This window comes from Musa acuminata, chromosome BXJ3-6 (genome assembly GCF_036884655.1).
Source record: "Musa acuminata AAA Group cultivar baxijiao chromosome BXJ3-6, Cavendish_Baxijiao_AAA, whole genome shotgun sequence".
Taxonomy (NCBI): domain Eukaryota; kingdom Viridiplantae; phylum Streptophyta; class Magnoliopsida; order Zingiberales; family Musaceae; genus Musa; species Musa acuminata.
In genome coordinates this window covers 26,883,243-26,905,993 of record NC_088354.1, presented here as the reverse complement: position 1 = coordinate 26,905,993, position 22,751 = coordinate 26,883,243, and the positions used below count along the sequence as shown (strand labels likewise).

At 37.0% G+C, this 22,751-nt stretch overlaps 2 protein-coding genes across 3 annotated transcripts; both read right to left on the bottom strand.

Moving 5' to 3' along the window:
• Nucleotides 1-218: 218 nt before the first annotated feature.
• On the bottom strand, nucleotides 219-5,321 carry LOC135641006 (ketol-acid reductoisomerase, chloroplastic-like). Its single transcript, XM_065155941.1, has 10 exons — nucleotides 4,956-5,321; nucleotides 4,783-4,875; nucleotides 3,963-4,028; nucleotides 3,506-3,646; nucleotides 1,889-2,116; nucleotides 1,650-1,767; nucleotides 1,439-1,578; nucleotides 1,202-1,369; nucleotides 856-1,011; nucleotides 219-772 (listed from the first exon to the last, which is right to left on the bottom strand). Exons 1-10 carry the CDS (start codon nucleotides 5,241-5,243, stop codon nucleotides 404-406), a joined length of 1,767 nt encoding a protein of 588 aa, XP_065012013.1. The 5' UTR covers nucleotides 5,244-5,321; the 3' UTR covers nucleotides 219-403.
• Nucleotides 5,322-6,343: 1,022 nt separating this feature from the next.
• On the bottom strand, nucleotides 6,344-13,180 carry LOC135639598 (uncharacterized protein At1g03900-like). Of its 2 annotated transcripts, XM_065153435.1 has the most exons (9): nucleotides 12,830-13,180; nucleotides 12,685-12,716; nucleotides 11,652-11,752; nucleotides 11,499-11,571; nucleotides 11,240-11,271; nucleotides 10,003-10,093; nucleotides 9,741-9,852; nucleotides 6,752-6,815; nucleotides 6,344-6,646 (listed from the first exon to the last, which is right to left on the bottom strand). In XM_065153435.1, the coding sequence occupies exons 1-9, from the start codon at nucleotides 13,163-13,165 to the stop codon at nucleotides 6,513-6,515; spliced, it is 975 nt and encodes a 324-aa protein (XP_065009507.1). In that variant the 5' UTR covers nucleotides 13,166-13,180; the 3' UTR covers nucleotides 6,344-6,512. The 2 variants fall into 2 exon arrangements, with proteins under 2 accessions (XP_065009507.1, XP_065009506.1); XM_065153434.1 differs by having other exon boundaries at nucleotides 6,344-6,815.
• Nucleotides 13,181-22,751: the final 9,571 nt, after the last annotated feature.

Genomic DNA, 22,751 nt, shown 5'->3' with positions numbered 1-22,751 from the left:
TCTTAAATATTGATAATATCCTATGGCATTGAAAAGCTTTGGTGTTTGCATTGGTCATCACGGGTCTCTCGCCAGCCAGTCGTCCGTATCATGTTCGGGGTTCGTCGAGTTACAAAGCGGTAGAAAAAGGGTGGGACAACTGGAGCATTATCGAACAGGTGTTTTTACTGTAACAAGGATTTTTATCTTAAATATCGCATGGAAAGAAATAACAGGAATTTGAAAAGGAGGGCTAATTTATTCTGGCACTTCGAAGCATGGATAGCATAAAGTTCGGGTTGTTCGGAGAACTAGACCCTGCATCTCATAAACTCCCGAACAAAACTACACCTCGACTAAGCTAAACCTGTGATATAGCCCTCAGACATGCCAAAATAGTACCATCAGAAACTCACCTCGGATCCTAGTTGCTCGATTGTCGCAGTTCTGGACGGACAAAATCTGCATCGGGAGGCACTGATATATCAACAGTCGGCCTCAGTTGTGCGCATACTCCTATGGCATCATGAACTGGATCGTACAAGTAGTTGCTGATAAGGTCCTGATTGATAGATCTGTTTTTATCCACTGAGACAAATGCCTGCTGTGTGAGGATGTAGTCAAAACGCGGGGCCCATTTTCTCGATCCCAGTCGTGCAGTAGTAGAACAATTGTCCACCATGAATGACACCCCACGAGCATGCATGAAAGGATTCAGGGAATCCACAGATTCGATTACGCTCTCGTTGATGATCTCAGAGTAAGAATGCCCTTTCTTTCTTAAGATTTCAATCTGCACGTTTATAACCATGTCGACAAAAGAAAATTTTCACGTTATGTGATTGGTAGGAGATAAATACGAAGACAATCTTGTACCTGAGCCATCATCAAAGCTACATAAACTCCAGCTGTAAAGGGATGTAGGGGGCCCAAATCACCTGCAGGACGTGTAGCACGAACTCGCTCGCCAACTTTCCACATTCGTGTTTGATCGATTTTACCCATTGGGAAAGCTGGAAGCCCTTCCTTTTCCTATCAAGCAAAATAATCAAATTTTATCCACCATCGCCTATAACAAGTAATAAAAGAAAACCCATTTGCATCAATTCGACAAACTACCTACTGTTATAATATATCAAGTACTTGAACAAACACCAAGAACAATATCAATCAAGTTTTAATCAGTTAGAGCTGACATAATATATCATAATTAAGAGCTTACCTGGAAGCGCCGTCCAGCTAATACAACACTGCAGATTTCACTTCCACAGGCAACATCCTCATAGCATTCATACAATATATCCATGCAAGGATAGTATGATGCACTATATGCAGCATTGAATTCTTTCTTCCCCTCTTCGGTCAAAGCACTATATACAGAGAGCATCCCCTGAAATCATTGCATGCTTGAGAATTAGTCCTCTTGATGTCATACAATCACATGTTAGATAAAAGTTACCTTTGTTGAAATGGTCTTTGATATGATTCCTGTGATGCACTCAACAGTGTTCTTGTAAGCAAGCTCTTCACTCATTCCATTCTCGGTGTACCTTCTAAATAATGCTTCCACAATTCCATGCACAGCACCAAGCAAAATACCTAAAAATAGCATAACTAAATAAGGTCAGGCACCGTACACAAGCAATAAATTTGCAGGTGAATGGGCCTACCGCGCTCTCCAAAAATATCACTCTTATACTCCTGCTCCAATGTCGTAGCAAATGTAAAAGGAGATCCTAGAGCAACTGACCATCCAAGAGCAACATCCACTGCCCTGCCATCAACATCCTGCTCACATTGAAGACAAGTATGTGAAACCTCGTTAAGCTAGCAATCTTTTGTGGACATGGAAAGATAATAGATACAATTCACAATCTCTTTACAAACCAACTTTAGACTTATAGATTACCTGGTGTACAGCAAAACTAGAATTAATCCCAGCACCATTTATCTCTTTACCCTGAACATATAACCTTCTCACTGATGGACCCATTCCCTTGGGGCACACAGCAATTACACTGATGTTCTTGGGGAAATCAAGGCCGAGGGACTGCAAGTGCCCTAGAAGGAAACCATGTGACAGCCCCAGAATGCTGTTTGGTTTCATATGAGAGAATACTTTTTCATAATTGTCTGCCTGAAAACAAAAAAATGAAACAATTTTTCATGTTACCTTTAGAATTGTTATGAAATTACCAATATGCCTAGTTGCAGAAGTTCATGCACCATGGAAAAATATGTTAAAAAATGTTTAAAAAGGATTTAAGAACTGTTGGTTAATACAAGTCTCAGGCCTAAAGTGGAATGCAAAATCTGTGGAACATGCTCCAGAAAGACTTGCAATGAAATCTTGAAGAAACATTAAATCAAAAAGTTCAGCTACCAAGGTATGCTGTGAAAAAGGACAAAAGACAGTAACAAATAAGACTCAATCCATAATATACAAACAATTTGCTTTTGAACATTGACTAGGGTATTCTATTATCAATATTATTTAGTCGTCTTTAATTGTTTAGAACATTAATCAGACTCTTATTAATATAAGCTACCAATACGATTGGTTTTAAGTAAATAATAAATTAACATACTATTAATGAAATACGAAAGCTATCAGTAAGATTGGTTTAAGTAGAGAATAAATTAATATTCTATTACTGAAACAATAATGACCATGATCGATTGGGTTTCAATCAATAAAAAAAGCTACCAAGTAAAAGAGAAAATTTTGGAACTTTACCACTTACGGTTTTGAGCCTTTTTTTTTTTCAAGGACTCCTTAACTCTGAAAAAGTTCCCTCTGATTTCTATCTAAGTGATACAAACTGTTCACTCATCATTTAGTAAATCCTAGCAAAACAAGGCTCTCAACCATATCAAATAGCTAAAGTTGAACAATTATAAAAGTTTCAGTTAACATGGTTCGACTTAGATTTGTTATTGACTTCTACCCTGAGTCTTGCAAACATTGAATCCTGTTACCTAAAATCAATGAATATAATTACATGAAATTTGACAGATTCATCCATAACTAATACTGCTCTAACTCAAATCTTGCTAAGATCAGTAGTGTATAAGATAACTGCCATGCTAAGAGCAGTATATCTACATAAAATCATGCTGCCTATATAAAGACAAAACAACTAAATTTGGACATGTATTGCAAGTGACTTTCTAAAAGAATAGTTTATATGATAGTTATATACACATGGAAGAAGACAAAAACTAAAAGCAGAAACGAGAACCCATGGAAGAAGAATAGTGAATATGATAGTTACATAGATATGCTACAAGAATGTGATTTTCTAAAAGGTCTATGGAGAAACTCAAAGGCCATGGATGTCAACTTCTTCAAGTTGACATTCAAAAAAGATAAAGACCACATGTTTAGATCATGGGTAATTATCAGGATATACAAGCTTGCATCTGACACAATTCTTAGGCGTGCTCACAAGTGTCCAGTTAACACACATCATATAATACTGAAGAGGGGATTGGTTGAACTGCAAGGGCTATAATTATTGCTGACCTGTGCAGCATCAGAAATCAGCAGCAGAAGAAGATCGCTGCCTGCAACTGTCTCCCAGATATCACCCAAAGTTCCATTTTCTTCGGTGAATCCAGCTGCACGTGCTTCATCAAAAGAACGAGAACCTTTCCTCAGACCAATCTGCAGATGATAACTTCAGAAAGTAAAGAATTAAAACATGCATGATACGACTCTTGGTAGAAATATACGGAAACTACTGGGAATCCCATTTTCAATTTGGTCACCAAATGCAACAAGAGATAGTTAGTTAATTAACAATTTGGTACTTCATCTGGCTCTGCCAGCTAACCCATACTGAGAGCATTCCAATGTGTGTAAGCGAGTCTTCTGAAGGAACTTTGAATCACATATTAGTTAAATTTCACATAATGAACAAGTTTGTCACTTCTGAATCTGTGATAAATCAGAAACACATAAAACACATAAGTACAGTCACCTTGACCACAATGTCGGACTTTGCCACCACAAGTGAATCCCTCAAATTCTGTGCTTGTGCAGGGCCCTGTAGAGCAACAGAAATTTTGGCATTAGGTAAACAAAGAAGACTGATAAACAAGAAAGTTAAATATTGAGCTATTGTAAAAGATGGTAAGGATGGGAGCCAGTCTCTAAACCTAATTAAAGGAGAAGTTGAATGAGAATGTGCATTGAGGTACAAGAAAAACTGAAACGGGTTTGTGTCATCTCTGTAAACAACAGACTAAACCAACAGCCAACCACTAGATTATAAAAAAAAAAACACTGTAATTTATTAATGGAGAATACAAAAAGTGAAATAATCTTATCATACTGCTAAATTCACCAATGACAATATTACCATAATCCTTTTAACAATATAATAAAACATAAATATTTAAGATGGTCAACCTCTTCCATGAAAAAAAAAAAAAAGAAAACTATGGAGTTATCTACGTGCATATAATAGTTAAAACTAACATTATCTAATTTCTGTAAATTTTCTTGATTATTTGCAATACATAGTATAACATAATCAGAAAGTCTGTTCTGCAGATATTATTGCAACGAATCCCATGCAGCTATCCACTGAATCTGCCACAAGTGGTTCTTCTATCACCATTTATTCATACTTTCATAGTCACAAATTCATATAACACTCTAAAGAATTACTAGAAAAATATTTTTACACCAATTTAGGAGGATAATTTTTTGCAAGAAAAGAAATTACTGCATCTACAAATTAAAGAAACAACGAGAAAAAAGAACTCGAAATAAAGAAACGATTTCTTTCATTTCACCTGAGATCCCCATCCGATCACCCCAATCTGTTTGATCCCCTTGAATGCGTCCGGCAACAAGTAGAACAAATCCCTTCCACCTTTAACAATGTACTGATACCAAAACAAGAAACCATAAGAATCACCAAAACCCTAGAATGATGGAAGCAAATGGTGGCGAAGGGTAAAAGAACCTCGTCGTGGCCGGCAAGGGTAATCTTCTCCTTCTTGAAAACCGACGTCTCGAAGTCGAGTGACGGCGGGGGCTTCTCGACAGAGGGCATCGACACCATCCGAGCACCGAAGGCGGCGCCGCGGCCGCCACCCCGTCCGGCCGGCACGACGTGCCGCAGCGATATGGAGGACGACGACAGCGAGGCGGCGGAGGATCCGAGGACCAGGGTTCCGGGCGCTGGTTTCTGGATTTTGGCGCGGGAGGCGGGAGGGGTGGACGAGGTAGCCAAGGAAATCGTCGCCGCCATGAGATGGGGTATTGGATTAAGAGAGAGAGAGAGAGGAGCAGCCAACGTGGAAATAGTGCGAAGGAAGCTTTCTGTTGTCTCCCGTGCAGATATTTGAGAAGCTTTATGTGATCTGATGTTTATAAATAGACAGCAAACAGTGATTGGGTAAATCCCATCCGACAATTTCTAATATATAAGATGCAGTTGCTGTGATCGAATGGGAACAGGTTGGTAGATCACGCCCCAGATGACGTCACCCCACGTGACAGTGAGCGCGCGACAGGTGTCTTCTCCGAGAATCTCGAGCCAATTTTTGCTTATATAAAAGAAAATTGCCTATATCTTCCTCGGAAATAAGTGATTTCCATATTCATCCCTCCAAATTTAAGTTGTTTTTCTATATACATATATCCTCACAAAATATAAAAACTAATATATATATATATATATATATATATATATATATATATATATATATATATGTTTTATTGTATTTAATGTCCGTATCACTGACTGTTAATTAGAATTATAAATAGTATCAATGATTTTTAAAATTATCATAATATAAAAATATTATAATTTCTGTAGGTATTTAAATATCTTTTCAGCTCATATTGCTGCTGTTAATTATGGTTTGGCATGCTTAACCTGAGTTTTCATTCATGTTAATGGAAAAAATATGTGAATAGCCTTAATAATTGAATAGATTTATATGTGATTAAAATTCGGTTGGGTGAATACACTTTTATTTGGAAGTTTCTCGAATTATGTTTATGGCATCTTCTTGTTCATGTCATTCTTATCGTGTGACATTAAATGTTAAAGATGCCACTGATTAACATGTAATTGACATGTTACCTTGTGACAACATGTCTCCCAAGTATTTTGAAAACTGATTCGCATAATGGCCAGCAGATTGCACTCTCAAATGAAGCATATCTTTCTCATAATTTATCAGGACTCTTGCAAACGTTGTGAGGATAGTGTTCAAACGAAGTGTAAAATGTAGCGAACAAAGTCTAACATGAATGAATGAATGAATGCATGCATCATAGAAAAGTTAGAAAGAGAAGTAACCGATATGATTGCATAAAAGCATGCAAGGGTTTACTTTGATATTTGAGTACAATTGCTCATTATCATTTGAAAGAAAGCAAATGTTATATATCTCACTGTAACCAACCATCCTAATTACACCAAGTCTTGGTACACCAACCGACCACAAAACGTAACGATACATCAACACGACAAGAGCCAAGTGCAGAAGATAGGTGCAGATTACAAAAATCAGCCGGCTGCCTGAAAATCACCAAAGTCATCATCTATGGCATTTTGTGCACTGCTTTCTATGTTCTTCGATGTTTCTTTGGGTGAAAGTTCAACCTTGGAATGCAACTCAGTGTCTTCCGTGGTAGATGGCTCTGAAGTAAAGGATGATCTTTCAGCAGGTTTTACCGGCGAAAGGGGTGCAGGTGGAGGAGGAGGTGGTTTCAGGCAAATAGAACCTTCTTGGGTTTTTGTCTTACCATCCAATGAAAGATTGTTCAGGCTCTGCTCCAAACATGCAGACTTTACCTTTTGACCTCCTTTCTGCCACAGGTGTACAATTTCACAATCAGTTTCACCAGGTCAGCAACCAAGATGTGACCATGTGAATTTATGGTGGAAGCATATCCAAGAGAGTTTCAAAGATAAGTTAGCTAAGAATAACCACATCACACTGCAAACAATCATGAGAAAACGTAAACAAAGCCAACCAATCTATCAAGAAAGACTCCTTGCTTCACTTGGAAAGGTTTTGATGAAGACATGTTTAACTCATATCAGGTGCCTCAATCATGCACTGTTAAGAAAAGAATATGGTGCTTATTGCAAGTGAGAACATGCTTATGAACTATTGTAAATCAAATAAATCTTATCATGTAAACAGACGAAGCTGGAATCTTAGTCTTACATTTAGTTGTTTAGCATTCGTGTGATAAACCTTTCTTTTTCCAAATTTGTTGCAAGTATGGTTTGATAAACTTTGCAGAAGATTTTAAGCAATGAAATAACTGCATTGGTTGAAAGGTCAAGTAAAAATGCAAGATGAACCCAAGGAAAGTGCAATGCATCGAAAGTTTCAGCCATATGAGTAAAAAGCAGTGCGGCTTTTGACAGATTGAAGTGAAAACACATTCATTATATAGATCTACATCGCCTTCAGAAGAGGAACTTAGCTTTCTGTGACAAGTCACAGGCAAGTATGGTAACCTCACTGAAGTGAACTCAAATATTACAACAGTTTTGATTATAAAAAATGTTGTCCTTACTAGAAATAAGTGTACAAGGATCAAATGCTAACCCCCCTAATGGTCAAAAGAAAATGAAAAAAAGGAAAGAGCCATCAATAGACAACAAGCAATTATGTCTATCAAATGGCATTGAGTATAAAGAATAGGGACAAATAACAACTTCAGTTTTGGACTCTTTAACTGCTGGAATCTGCCTAAGCTCCAGCTTCTTTTCCACTCCTCCTTAGCTGATCGGATTCTGAGGATTTTTATTTCTAGGCTCCCCCCTGTGATGACTATTGGATATGACAGCCCAATCCATTGGGCTCTCTTTCTACAAGCGATGCCTATCAGTTTATTAAAGCTGACTCTAACAATACAGGATAGCATGGCTGGAAGGTAATTTGGAGCCTTTCTATTTCCCCAAAGGTCAAACTTTTTATTTGGAAACTTTGTTGGAATCATTTGCCTACCTCGGACTTGTTTGCTCACATTCTCCATCACCAAGTAGATGACTGTCATATGTGAAACCACTTACGAGGTTACTCCGGCTCATATCTTTCTTGAATGTAGTACTTCTATCACCTTTTGGAATCTACTTCAGAACAGAATACGACCACACTTTAAACATTTTGATTCTTCGTCAACTGGCTCTTGGCTCCAGGAAGGCAAAGGACATGAGAAACCTGTTGCTAGATGGATCCTCAACATTATTTCTTACTCCTTCTAGACCCTTTGGCTCAATAGAAATGATGTCCGATTTGGCAACCACCATGCTAACCCCACTACCTTAGTAATCAGGGTCCTGACCCTTGTGAATGAAACTTATGATCCATATCCTTGTCCTGAGGGGACCGGGAGTATATTTCCTCAACCTCCTCCTACAGAGGAGTTTTTTTACTGTACCTTGCAGTGTGACAGCTCTTTCATTTCCCCCCGATCACCTTGCAAGTATAGGGTATATTCTCAAGTTGCCTTCCTCTACTACTCTGGTGGTTGGCTGCCAATCTTGCTGGGTGCACAACTCAGCCAATGCGGAGGCATTGGCCATCCTGGAGGGCCTTAAGCATGCTGCGGCCTTTGGCTGGAATTCCATCCACCTCCAATATGATGCACAAGCAGTCATCCTCTACATCAATGGAGTTCATCAAACTCCATGGCACTTCTAAGCTATCATTGCTGACATCAAGCAACTTTTGACCACTTTAGTACTTTGGATGACCTTGGTTGCCAATCCACTTGCTAATTTCTTCTAGTTCAATGAAATAGTTTGTTTTCAAAAAAATAATAATAATAATAACTGATACTTTTTATCTTTTTGTCTTGTTTGACATTACTTTTTTACTTCTTCTCATCACTCCATGATCCTTTCATCACCTTGTGAACATCCATAGACTTGAAGTAATCCAAAATATGTATACCAGTAGGTTTACATTTTCAGATGTTCTTTTTTTTCCAGAAGGGTTTATTTAATGAGCACAAGATACGATGGTTGTATGGTCAGATGAATATCCCTGCTTTAAATGAACAAAGAAAAAGGATATCAGAAATGATGATAAAGATGGTGGTATGTATATACATGTTCTAAATGGAAAATAGATAACCCTGAAGACATGGGAAATTATATAGGCTACAATAAGTATTGGTTATTGTGTTAACTTGCTACATCTGTATCTGCTATAAGATCCAGTCCGTAAATAAGTTATTCTAAATCATTTTTTTGCAATAACCTCCTAGGCACAACCTGGCTCCACAACGGGAGAAGTGCAGAATGGGCCAGCAACAGTCGCACAAAGTGCCATTAAGAAGAAACAGACCTTGATGCGTTGAACCACAACTGGATTTCTACCATCCTGGTTAAGAGACAGGGGCCTTTGCACCATCCTTCAATATGTGAAAGCCTTCACTAAAATGACACTCATTAAGTCCTAGTGTCGGTTCATTAGTGCATATCTATCAGATATATATCTTGATTTACAGTTCCTTTTGTTCATAATGGTATATCCTCATATTGTATTATCTCCAAAGACAAATGGCATGATAATAAATTGAGGTTAAACAATGTCTTGCAAGAAGCAACAGAATAGTTTTGCCTTCACTTGAAACAAACTAAAAGATGATTATCGAATGATGTGCTTGTCCTAAACAAAAGTGATATAACAGCAGAACATGCATGCAATCATGTATGTATATATGTATGTCAAGAAAGGGAGAGAGAAAGAGGAGAGAAAGATAAACTTACATTTTTCAACTGAAGTACCAGAGTTTCCCCTTCCTTTAGACTATAATCAACTGTTGACGTTGTCTGATAATGTTGTTCCATCTCTTCAGCAACTTTCTTCTTGTCTAGATATCTTAAATAAAGTAAAGGAGCAAACTTCTTAAACATACAAATTCAAGATCCACCTTACACACCAGACCTGAAACTAATTTGCAAATACCACACAAACCAAAAAGTTTATAATGTTAATTAACAAGCCATTATTTGCATAAAAGAAGGATACTTCATGTGGTCATGCAGAGCAGCTTGAAAATCATATGCTTCTGTCCTTTCCCTAAATCCTATACCAATAAAAGCATGTCGTTTCCGACCACCTGCAGTTTTTAGACATTTCAACATCCAACATTACATTGCATCTTACAACAGAAAACCTCTGATGTACCAGTTCAGCAACAAATGTGAACTTAAATAATGAAAACCAAAACCATTGCATATATCAACAACCTTATGATAGTATTAAAAAATGAGTTAAAAGACTTCAATGTGCTGCTAACATGAATGAAAGCTAAAACAAACACAATATACCATCTACCACAAATCTTTCTAAATTTAACGACAGTTTTATACTGGACTTATAAGAAAAAATTGAATATCTACTAGCATCTCATTAAGAGCACTACTGCCAACGTGTGGAAATGTAGAGCTTGTTAATATGTAAACCTTATTCAAACTCTAAAAATAGGTTTTGACACAGTTCCCTAATGGCTATACTCTTGGAAGTTACACTATCAAAGCCTTATTCATTTATTTCAACATGTTACAAAATCTTGGCTGCATATTCTTATGAAACATTCTAAATCTCTATATGCCTAAAATTTCCAAGTCCTGTTTTATGGTTCCTTCAAGTCTCTTAACTAGCTCACTTCTGACAGACCTACTGATTCAAATTCTTTATTGTTCAAGCTCTCATTAATTCTTCTTGTGCATAAACGTATGGCATAAGCCATAAAGTGTTTGTCATCATTTTGTCACTAAAATTAAAGACAGGCTTCATTTTCCAAAATTACCTCATTTGGAATTTAGACAAAAATACTTGATACTATAAATAAAATCTACAATGTCACCAAGTATACAACCTCTTCTGCTCAACATACAGTATGACTTTCCATATCACTTTTTCGCCTCTATCTCCAGACTCTTACGAGTCTTGTGTCAATATATCATTGGGGAATAACCTGTTTGAATCTAAAATTTTGTAAGTAGATTTAAGATCTACTTAATAACATGATTAAAGAATAATCGAGTAAGAACTATCATATGTTTTGACACTTGAGATATCAATCCGTTCGTGCTAATGGGCATACAGCAAATTTGATTGCTGAAGTGGAAAAAGGAAACAATTTTAGATAAAATAACAGGGGTTGCTTGGAATGCACTTGGAATATCAATCAATGCCTAAGCTTACAAAGGCTTTACTAAAATTTGCATCACACAATTCAAAGGAAGTGTAAGGAACTTGCCTATATTTTCTTCAACTCGAAGCACAAAGTACCTGGAGAAAAGAGAAATGATGATCAAGGGGCTGAATGAGATGAGGACTACACACGAAGTAATAGGGATAGAGATTCATGTATGTAAAAAGTAAAAAGTATGTTGTAACTGTGTTGCACCTTTAGACATGAACTGTTCAAGAGACAGCTTCTCTAATTCAAAATCTAAATTGATGCAATTAAAATTGACTATAGAATTTATAGAAAAAACCGAAAGAAGGAAACAGACCTGCTGCTGTCAATAACAGGTTCCACCGGATGTGGTTCTCCCTCTCTCAAGAATGCTCTAGCATATAATTCCCCTGGGCAAATGATTCACGTGATGAAAGAATATATAACAAGGTTCCTTAATCTAATGTTCTAATAAGAAAGATGGCAACACCTGATGTTTTATCCTCCAATCTGATAATGCATTCCTTTCCCTTGCTAACAACCTTCAATACCCCCTCCCATGCCCATTTGTTGACATTCCACTCATCGGCCCTGGCAATCGACAAAGTTATTTGGAAAATACAGTGTGCTTTAGCATTTGCTACTTAGAAGTGAATGTATGTCACTGACGAAAATGTGAGCACATGGATCAGATTGCAGAAAAGATTGCACAGGAAATTTAGAACATTTTGGGTAGGTGTAAGAAAAGACTGAACAAGTTGACCAACAAACAATTAAACATCCATGAATAAATGGTAACAGAATCAATGAAACAAAATCCTAGCCACCGGCTAAAAGATAAAATAAAAGAAAATAAATTTCATGAGGCAAAGACAACAACAGTCGCTATTGACACAAAGAAGTTGAATAATTTCAGTTTCAGTTCTTATAAGCATCCAATCCTTATGTAAAAGCCAGATTTTAGACATTCATGACACGGCAGTATGCAGAGATATGTGGTACATTGCACTCAGGAAGGCCAAGCAAAAAATGAATTCAAAAGAGATGAACCACCACATGACTCACATCTTAGCAGACAGCAAATCAGCAAGCTTAAGCGTTAAGGATCAGAATTTTCCAAGTTAATAAGCAAAGAATAGTCCAAGCAAGTCAGAGAAGATCTACTTCTCCATATTTCCAATCCCATACACATTAATACTCTCTAGACTTATCAATAACCAGTCGATCACAACAGCATAAAAAAAAAATTCTGAGTTTGGAAAAGAAAAAGGCACGAAAAATAAACCAACAAACTAGCAAACTTCTTGACAGTGCGCATGAAGGGAATCCGTTCCTCGGATTAATCTCGAAATCAACCAAATCGACCATCCACGTTTTACAATATAAATCCCAATAGATATAGGAAAGCAAAAGGAGCAGTTAATTCTAAGAATTCTGCACCAAAATTAGCGCGATAACCCCTATCGTGGATAAAATCTCATTAATCTGTGTACGAATAATGGAACGGGAATCTGAGGGCAAACCTGTAAGATGCTGCGCTCTTCCTGGGCGGTATCTGTGCAGAAAGCCCCACGGGATCGAAGAGCACAAGGAACACAATGGGTGAGAATTGGATCCGGAGACACGATGCAATCGAGAATGAAGGAATATAAGGGATTGCGGGGTTACCAAGTAGACGTAGCATTCGTTGGCGTGGAAGAGGACAAGCTCCACTGCTTCTTCGTCATCGCCTCCTCCTCCCCCTTGTTCCGATCCTGGGAGATTGGGGTGGGTCGGGCGATCCATCGTGAGAGTTCGCGATGCGTTTATTTTCCCGTCTTTCGAAGGCGAGTGGGTAGACTTGTTAAGCTCTTCTTCCTCACCCGACTCTCGGCACGACTCTCGTACCGACATGGTCGCATAAAGGGCCAAGAGAGGTGGGCCGTGGCTGTTGATGGGCGCCAACTCCGCTGTCGCGAGTTGGATCGTGCCGAACGCCGAGACTCGAAGCATTTCATACGTCATCAGGAACAAATGAGTGATGGCGTAGTTATTAAGTTTCCATCAGAACCAGGAAATAAAAAAACACAAGTAGAGAAGACAATGACAAAAAAAAAAAAAAAAAAAGACTAATAAAAAAATATATAAAAACTTAAAGGACATAATGGAGGAGGGAGAAAGAAAGAATTAAATCATATGATTTCCTAAAAGTTCATTGTTAAACACTTATCAGATCCCAATTAGTTATTCCACTACCAGTCGTATTATAAATATGTACACATAAAAAAAAGTTAGATTGTACAAATGGTTATTCGAATCATGAATTCAATTTCATGTCGATATCCAAACTTTTTTTAGTGTCATCTTGATTTCTCAAACTATAGTCATATGGCAATCAATTTTTTCTATCGTTAGATGTAATCGACACTGTAGCCATGTTAACTAATCATTAGAGAAATAGTTATTGAAATATCAGAATCAGTCGAATTATGACTAATGCAGAACCTGACATGTGCTGCGTTTTGACTACTACTGGCACTGTAATACTCATCACGTACTTTTCTCCATGGTGTTTCCACCCCCACAAATCCACAACAAAAGCAGTCATGCAATTCCTTGTTCTCGGACTAGTGGGACGTAACACTATCATCGTTGAACTACCACGACGCAGAGCAGAGTGTCCGAACCACAAGTAGGATAATAAATAAGACCCATCACTTGCTTGATAGATTAGCAGCAGCCTTGTCATGGTACGTCCAACCAAAAGAGTATGGCTGACTCGTGAAAAATAAAAGAAGCCAAGTTTAAGTAAGTATTCAATGTGTACTTTCAAGATAATTACGTCTCCAAGTTTAAGTTATCCTACAGTTCATTGAAGCATCACAAGCCTCAGAACCAATAGCATGATTATTTTAGATCAAATCGTTGATCCTTGGTTTCCCCAGGGCAGCCAGTGCCCGAGTCTGCAGTTTTGTTGCTTCCATCTTCTGTGTTGCAAATCACATTTAGGATCTAGCAGATAGGTTTTCTGGAAGGCAGGCATCTCACCGACTTGTAGTTTCGCATGAAGCAGTAGTTTCTCATTGTCGGAAGCTTCCGGAGACCCTTTCATTTTGTCCGAACAGACTGGTGGTGACACATGGATCTTCACTCTCGACCTTTCAATTTGCTGCTTATACAGGGACATGGCACTCTGCATAAAACGAACAACATAAGTTGATCATCTGGCACAACTTTTCAAAATAAGACACCAGACATCACATAAGTATGCATCAATTTTAAACCAGCATTCCCTCAAGTCCTGAAAAAGGCTCCACAATAAACTCCTAGTCTATCAAATTCAAAATGGCTTAGCAAAAAATAAAATGCAACAAGGAAATATGCATCAAGAACGGAGAGAACAACCCTATACATCAAAGAAGCAAGGTCAAAATTTTGAAAAACTGTAAAATCGATGCCTGCTTAGATTAGACGAACTTGAGAACTTGTTTAATCCAAATTTTGAAAAACTTGATTAGAAGAACTTGTTTAATCCAAATTTTGAAAAACTTGATTAGACGGACTTGAGAACTTGTTTAATCCAAAATTGTTAGAGCTAGCCCCAAGAAATTTACTAAAGGGTAATTTTGGCAACCCAACAAAGATAATAAAGCGAAAAGAATAAAAGCGACAAGAATACCATATTTACGTGGTTCGGTCAATTAACCTTGACCCTATCCACGGATGAAGGAAAAGCAAATCACTACTATAAAAGAGACTATTACAAATGCCTTAGGAAGATGTTCCTAGGCCATAAAACACCCGAAAATACTAAACAAGAAAAAACCCAAATTATTTAACTGAGTGTGGACTTAAAACCAAAGCAAATACTTAGGTTTTTCTTATGATGCTACTTATGGTGCATCTGACTTCAAAGCTTAAGCCCTTATTTATAGTTCCAATAGGAGATAACAAGCCTGATTTTCCCGATATGGGACTATGGGACTTGCCAAACTAATAAATCTCCACCTTGGCATGTCCCAACAAAACTTGCTCCACCTTCTTCATAAAAGCCCCAACGGGCAATCACCAATAATGAACACCAACCAAGTCTAAGCACTGCTTGAACTTGTAAACCGGAACTGGCTTCGTAAGCATATCAGTTGGATTGTCCTTCGTATGAATTTTATGAACAAGGACCTTTCCCTCAGCAATAGTATCCCATGTATCTCATTTGCATCCAACAATTTTCTTATCCGAAGGCGGCTTCACAAGATCCCAAGTTCTATTCCGATGGAGAGATTCAATTTCTTCATTCATCGTAATCAATCACTTAGCGGAATTATCATAAGAAACTACATCTGAGCAGGTAATAGGCTCACAAACTTCACTTGTTTCTTCTACAACAGATAAAGCATATGCAACCAAATTTGCATATCTTTGTGGTAGTCGAATATCTCTCTGTGGTCTATCCTTGGCTATGGAATATTGCTTTTCCTCTATATCATCTTCGTTAGTAGACTCGGGACCATCTACCGGCATTCTTTAAATATAAGAGTTAGACTGAAAAGAATTAGAACTACCAATCTCAAACTCCACCTGCTTCTACGCACTATCATTTATACAACTAGTATATTCTTCTTTAAAAGATAACATAGACAATTCATCAAAAGTAACATCTCTACTGATTATAAATTTTGGGAATTTGGAATTAGAACATCATAATCTGTATCCTTTCACCCCAAAAGCATACCCAAGGAAAATGCACTTTTTAGCTCGAGGCTCTAATTTTCTTTCATTTATATGCATGTATGCTGGATACCCAAAAATTTTTAAATCAGAGTAATCAGCAGGAGTACCTGACCAAACTTCCTCCGGAGTTTTAAAGTTAAGTGCTGCAGAAGGAGCGCGGTTGACAACGTAACAGGCCATATTAATCGCCTTTGCCCAAAAGTCCTTTGTCAATCCTGCATTTGAGATCATACACCTTGCTCTCTCCAAGAGTGTTCTGTTCATACGTTCGGCCACACCATTTTGTTGAGGCATCATCTTAACAGTGCGATGCCGAACGATTCCTTCATTTTTACAGAATTCATTAAAGTCACATTCATAAAATTCCATGCTATTATCTGTTCGAAGCCGCTTAATCTGTTTACCTGTTTGCTTCTCAATCAAAGCCTTCCATTATTTAAAGGTTAGAAAAATATTATTTTTATGCTTCAAAAAATAAACCCAAACTTTCCTAAAATAATCATCAATGAAAGTCAACATATACCTGGCACCACCCTTAGACTAAACATGAGCTGGACCCCAAATGTCTGAATGAATATAGTCAAGAGTACCTTTCGTTTTGTGAACTGCCAGAGAATTGAAGCTGACTCTTTTCTGCTTTCCAAAAATGCAGTGTTCACAAAAATCCAGTGGCCCAGTACTCTGTCCACAAAGTAGACCCCTTTTGCTCAATATGCTCAAACCTTTTTCGCTCATATGACCCAAATGCATATATCATAATTTGGTGATGTTAGAATCAGACAATGATGATGACGAGAATGCAACTGAGCCTGTGATAATAGTTTCCTACAAAATATATAAGCTACCAGACCTACAATCTTTCATAACAACAATAGCACAACAACAATAGCACTTCTAGAAACTTTCATAACTCCACCTTCAGCTGTGTATTTACACCCAAGAGCCTCTAGGGTGCCTAAAGAGATGAGATTCTTTTTTAAATCAGGAACATGTCTAACATTAGTGAGCGTCCTCACAATACCATCATGTATTTTAATTCGGATTGTTCCTCTACCAACAACATCATATGCTACATTATTGCCCATCAAAATAATTCCACCATTACAAAATTCATATGTGGAAAACAAATCTCTATTAGGACATATGTGATAAGAACAACTCGAATCTAAAATCCATTCATTTTTAGACCTCGTCCTGTCATTAGTAGCAGAGAAAATATTTCCAACATTCTCATCAGTTACTACACTAGCTTCAGCGGACTCAGTAGTTTTCTCAACAATTTTTTCCTTTTGCTTTAATTTATTTTTCAATTTAAAGCAATCAGTCTTAATGTACCCTATTTTATGACAATATTTGCATTCCAAATTTCTATTGCTGGATTTAGATCTAAATTTAGATCTACTACTGTCAAATTCTCTTTTATTCATTCTACCCTTGACAACTAGACCCTCAGCCTAATTCCCTCTACTTTCCCTAGTGATATCTCTGTCTATCTGCTCCTTAGATTTTAGTGCAGATTTAATTTCCTGATATGAAATTGTTTCTTTTCCATAAATCATAGTATCACGGAAATGCTTAAAAGATTGGGGAAAAGAACACAAAAGTAACATGGCCTTATCCTTATCATCAATTTTTGCATCTATATTCTCCAAATCCATAACCAAGGAATCAAATTTATCAAGATATGAGAGTATAGATGTACCTTCAGTCATTCGAAGCATATATAAACTCTGCTTCAAGTAGAGACGATTCTTCACTGTCCTCTTCATATACAAGGCTTTAAATTTGTCCCACATGCTCTTAGCCGTAGTCTCCGTAGCTACCTCCCATAAAACCTCGTTAGAGAGATTTAGAATAATATTGGATCGGGCCTTCTTATCCATACCCGCAAAATCTTCCTTTGACATACCATCTGGAATGTTCTCAGCTCTCTATAGTGCCAAATCAACTCCGTCTTGAACCAGAATGGCCTCCATCTTGAGTTGCCACATGCCGAAGTTGACATTTCTGTCGAATTTCTCGACAACAATCTTTGTTATTGTCATCGTTGCCAAAAGATCCCGAAACCAGACTCTAATACCAGTCTGTTAGAGCTAGCCCCAAGAAATTTACCAAAGGATAATTTTGACAACCCAACAAAGACAATAAAGCGAAAAGAATAAAAGCGACAAAATTACCAGATTTATATGGTTCGATCAATTAACCTTGACCTACATCCATGGACGAAGGAGAATCAAATCACTACTATAAAAGAAGACTATTACAAATACCTTAGGAAGATGTTCCTAAGCCATAAAACATCCGAAAATACTAAACAAGAAAAAACTCAAACTATTTAACTGAGTGTGGACTTAAACCCAAAGCAAACACTTAGGTTTTTCTTGTGGTGCTACTTATGGTGCATCTGACTTCAAAGCTCAAGCTCTTATTTATAGTTCCAATAGAAGATAACAAGCCTAATTTTTCCGATGTGAGACTATAAGACTTGCCAAACTAATAAAAATTTTGAAGAACTTCCCCAATCAAATTTTGAAAAAACCGTAACATCGTCATTGATTAGACAAACTTGTAACGTCTAATCCCACACCCAGATTGTCTGCATCTGGACCCACTTACATCTAAAAATTGTTGACCATTAGTAGATGGAGAACTTGCCTTCACTTGATTTGGTGGAGCATTGGCTTTTGATCTTGGAGTCCTATCACGCAACTGGGTGTCATCCTTTGGCTTAATCTTCTCAGAGCAAATTTCAGAAGCTCTGTCATGATCTCCTGAACTCAACGAGTGTCTGGTCGAAGCTGCACTACTGTGAATTCTCTCTTCAGAGGGCGAATCTTTACGTGCAGATTCTTCTTGCTTTAAACTACTCCTGAAGTATAAAAAAAGAGATCATTATCAAAGAAGACCTGACGTGTTCATGGAAGTGTAACTAAAGCAACAACAAAACAGAAAATAAAGTAGAAATTAACAAATCATCAAGCATCATGAGAAATATATTATGTGAGGCATGTCCAGTTGTATATATGAGAAATGGTTTACTAATAATAACATGTCCAGTTGTTAATGAACATAAACTTTGGACTCACTCCCCTAACTTTGATAGCATAATGTTATGATCTTTTTTATTTTTTAAATTTTTATTGAGTCGGATAAAGGTTTATTTAATATTTATTTATTATCAAGAGTCCAAGTCATAATAGACTCTAGGTGAAACTCTATAAATAGTGATGTAACCATTTCTTTTCGGGACAATGAAATATTATTCAGTCTTTTGAAAAAATCCTAGGAGGCCAATCCCCTCGAAGTGATCAAGGAGGTCGATCCCTTCAAAGTGATCATTCCCTTTTCTCCCCTTCTCCCATGATAAAACCCTAGGGTCTTATGACACAAGTTGGAAATCATAATAGAAAAGCAATCAACTATCTACATAAATTTTGTATTTTTTGGGATGTTACTAATAATTCTGTTGCTAGATAACTCACCAAAGCAGTCAAATAAAAAAATGCAACAGAATCCTCACTGCTAACAGCAGCAATCCAGATCAAAGCAGATTATAAACACCTTATTTGGACCTTCAGAGACTTGATAAAGCATACCAAGTTCCTAATAAAACATCATGGAATGCATGTTTAGGTATGCATGTTTCTACTAAAATCATGGAATGCGACATATATACAGACACCTACCATCACTAGAGAGATTCATGGTCAGGTTAATAAGTTGGTGACTCCAGATACTAGATACTGACATGATATTTGCTTCAAGTGTTACTTGTTTTTAGATAACAAGACAGACCAAGGCTACAAATATGAACTATAATATTCTTTTACCACGAAGAATAGTACCAGCTGAAAGGATGAGATAAAAACAATAAAAAGCAGTACCTGCTGGGTTTTTCAACAGCATAAGCACTGGAGCTGGTAGAGCTCTTTGACCGATTGTTTCTTGGACTATAATCAACCTTCTCTTGATGCCAATACCCAGACCTGGGTAAATCCATATGTAAATCAATTCTACTAGTACTATACATATTTTTCTGAACATCTTCACAAGGTTCTTTCATGTCTCAAGGCTTCAGATTATCAAGATCCTCATTTACCTCAGTGAGCCTTTTCTTCCCCCTGCTATCTTTAGTTTCTGTATCATGATCATCAGGGCAAAACTTCAGTCATGATGATTACGATTAGCTTTCCCTTTATTATGATCTTTTTGAAGGTTTGCTTTCATCTCTAAAGCACTTATTTTCAGATCAGTCACTAGCACGACCGCTTGAGTCCTCATCTCGATGCCTGTTGTTCTGCTGCTTTTGGTCCCTTCGAATATTGTCCCTGTAATTATCTTCGTACTTCATGTCTTCCTGCTTTTCATCTCTATAACTTCTACTGCTAGTATGGTTACCTCTAGAAGAAAATCTCCTATTATCACTGTCTTGATGATCACCAGCAATTTATCTTTCACCTTCAAAGCCATCTCTCCTCATGTGTTTCTCAAGTCCCTTCTCTAATGCAGAATTTGGCAGCACAGACTGTATTTGGCTTTCTGTTGTCACAGATCAAAGATACAAATTAAACTGAGTAATCTAATGGAGAATGCCTTGGACATTGCTGTTAGGATTCCTTAATTTTAGGAATCCTTAATTTTAGAGATTTGATATTAATCTTTATTTTTCTTTTTCCTAATTATAATAGGAGTTTTTGAGTTTTTCTATTAGAGGTACTTTGATATAGCAAATTAGGAATTGTTATTTTTATTTTTGTTAGAAATCATAGTCTTAGTTGGCTAAGAATTAATAACTATATATATATATATATATATATATATATATATATATATATATATATATATATATATATATATATATATATATATATATATATATATATATGTAATGTCTTTGGCTATTTTTCTCAAGCAATCAAATAAAATTCGAAGCCTTTAGCCAACTTGTAGGTTGATCCCCTCGAAGCAATTAAATCCATATTTATTTTCTTAGATAAAGTTCTAGGGTTTTACCGTCTGGTATCAGAACATCGTTCCCAAAGTTCTTGTGATGTTTCCTCGATGTTCCCTCAATCTCCTCTCTGACACTGTCATAGGCCCCGAAGCCTACGCCGCCAATGACGATTTCACCTTCAACGCCAAGTAAGTAGTGCTCATGCCCTTAACCAAAAATCAAAAATAAAACTTAGGGACTCTCAATGATTTCAAAAAAAGTTTACTTGAGAGTTTTAGCAAAAATCAACAAGATGGAAGTTTGACTTTTATAAGTAAACAACTTGATAGATCTGAAGTCACTGAAAGGGGTTACCAAAAGCATGATAATGACTACCCTCGTATAAAAGTAGAATTTCCTATATGGAAAGATAGAGATATGCCTAGTTGGATTTCTATAGTAGAGAAATTTTTTCACTTTTATAAAACTCCAGAAGATTCTAAAGTGGAAATAGCTTCAATTCAATTAGATGGGGATGCTATTAAATAGTATGATTGGTATGAAACCTATCATGGAGTTCTCTCATGGGAGCAGTTCAAGAAAGGGCTTCTTGTTCGTTTTGGACCATCCGAATATGAGAATATTGATGGACATCTTGCTAAGATTCGCTAGACTTCTATTGTGTTAGAGTATCAAAGTCGATTTGAACAACTATCAAATTAGGCTAAAGATTAGTCTGAAAGATAATTTGTGGGAATATTCATTGAAGGTCATAATTCAAACATTCGTCGTGAAGTAAAGGCTCGCCTACCTCGCACTATGATAGCTGTAATTTCTTTTGCATGATTGCATGAAGAAAAAGTTAATATAAAAAATCGCCGAACCAGAAGTATTAATAAACATGTGACTAGCAAGTCAATTACTTCAACCATTCATAATCGAAATCCTAATACTAGAAGACTGACCCAAAGAGAAACTCAAAGAACGATCAACAAAGGGATTGTGCTAGCATTATGATGAAAAGTGGAGTAGGAAGCATCGATGCAAGCAAGGAAAACTTTTGATGATTGAATCAGTTGAGGAACCAGAGATTGAGGCTATAAACTCTGATCATGAAGGTACTTGATAAGACCCTAGGGTTTTATCATGAAAGAAAAAGGGGGGAATGATCACTTTGAGGAGACCGGCCTCCTTGATCATTTCAATGGGATCGGCCTCCTTGATCACTTTGAGGGGATCGGCCTCCTAGGGTTTTGTCAATAGAATGAAGAATATTTCATTGTCTTTCAAGAGAAACGGTTACATCACTATTTATAGAGTTTTATCTAGAGTCCACCAGGACTTGGACTCTAATAATAAATAAATATTAAATAAATCTCTACTTGACTCTAACTGAACTAAACAAACTCAATAAACAATTGAACTAAACAGACTCAATAAATATTATTCAAAAGCTCATAAAAAGGGTCCTAACAATTCCTCCCTCTTCAAATCAGCCTTGTCCTCAAGGCTGAGCAACATCAAACTCAGGGAGCATTTCTTTTAGCACTTCAGTCATAGGCTATCTGCAACACATCACAACCCATTGATCAAGTAAGTATGGTCTCCACTTTTTGATAGTGTAAGCAATAGGTCAGTCTTTCAGTGTAGTAATCGTTGCAAGAAACTCCTAGCCCTGTATAATCAATTTTATCTTTGAACATTTACTATCACAAGTTAAACTCCATCCATCAGCGATCTTTATTTCAAATTTATCACAGCCTTCAATGTGGTGGGCCAATCGGTCAACAATCTCACTATACATAAAATTGTTAGTGCTGCCAGTATCAATGAAAACTATAACATGCTAATATTCCAGAGTTTCGCCAACTTTCATAGTTTGCGGGTTAGAGTAGCTAGTTAATGCATGCATTGTATATATGATAAGTTCAACATCTTCATTAGAAT

Bases quoted from the DNA above. Each gene is read 5' to 3' on its own strand.
- LOC135641006 (XM_065155941.1), bottom strand. From the start codon at position 5,243: ATGGCGGCGACGATTTCCTTGGCTACCTCGTCCACCCCTCCCGCCTCC. The intron at 2,117-3,505 runs GTCAGCAATAAT...TTTTGTTTTCAG, and splicing joins TGATTTCTGATGCTGCACAG to GCAGACAATTATGAAAAAGT. The intron at 1,768-1,888 runs GTAATCTATAAG...CAATGTGAGCAG, and splicing joins CTAGTTTTGCTGTACACCAG to GATGTTGATGGCAGGGCAGT.
- LOC135639598 (XM_065153434.1), bottom strand. From the start codon at position 13,165: ATGACGTATGAAATGCTTCGAGTCTCGGCGTTCGGCACGATCCAACTC. The intron at 12,717-12,829 runs GTAACCCCGCAA...CTTTCTGCACAG, and splicing joins ACGAATGCTACGTCTACTTG to ATACCGCCCAGGAAGAGCGC. The intron at 11,572-11,651 runs GTGTTGCCATCT...TCATTTGCCCAG, and splicing joins ATTGGAGGATAAAACATCAG to GGGAATTATATGCTAGAGCA.